The 318-nt window shown below is 69.2% G+C and overlaps 1 protein-coding gene across 1 annotated transcript in view; it reads right to left on the bottom strand.

The window, feature by feature from the left end:
- Positions 1-318, bottom strand: part of APBB1 (amyloid beta precursor protein binding family B member 1) — a 5,604-nt gene that overhangs the window by 3,381 nt on the left and 1,905 nt on the right. Inside the window, exon 7 of the mRNA XM_025193723.1 lies at positions 164-311. Within this exon, the coding sequence (XP_025049508.1) occupies positions 164-311 (148 nt within the window). The remainder of the gene's footprint in view (positions 1-163; positions 312-318) is intronic.

Here is a 318-nt window from a genome sequence, read left to right as displayed (position 1 = left end):
GAGGCGCAGAATGAATGTGCAGTGAGCTGGGGTGTAGGGGCAGGGCCGCGGGCAGCCCAGCGCCCCCACAAAGATGGTGTCCTCCCCCAAGAGAAGGGGGCCAGGGGAGGGCCCCAGGTCATGGGGGGTGCAGCCTGGGGCCGCGGCATGGACGGTACCGTACCTCTCCCTGTGTCCGCGGGAGCAATAGAAGAGAGCAGAGAGAGCGTTAGGAGTCCCCCATGTCCAGTCCCCTTGCCCACAGGGCAGGATCCCCGCAGTCCATTGCCCCCACCCCCACGCAGCCCTGGGGCATTCCCCGCCCGCCGGCCCTACCCG

The sequence above is a fragment of the Alligator sinensis genome, unplaced genomic scaffold, assembly GCF_000455745.1.
Source record: "Alligator sinensis unplaced genomic scaffold, ASM45574v1 scaffold948_1, whole genome shotgun sequence".
In the NCBI taxonomy this organism is placed as follows: domain Eukaryota; kingdom Metazoa; phylum Chordata; order Crocodylia; family Alligatoridae; genus Alligator; species Alligator sinensis.
Note: the sequence above shows the minus strand (reverse complement) of the source record. Positions and strands in the feature narration are given on the sequence as shown.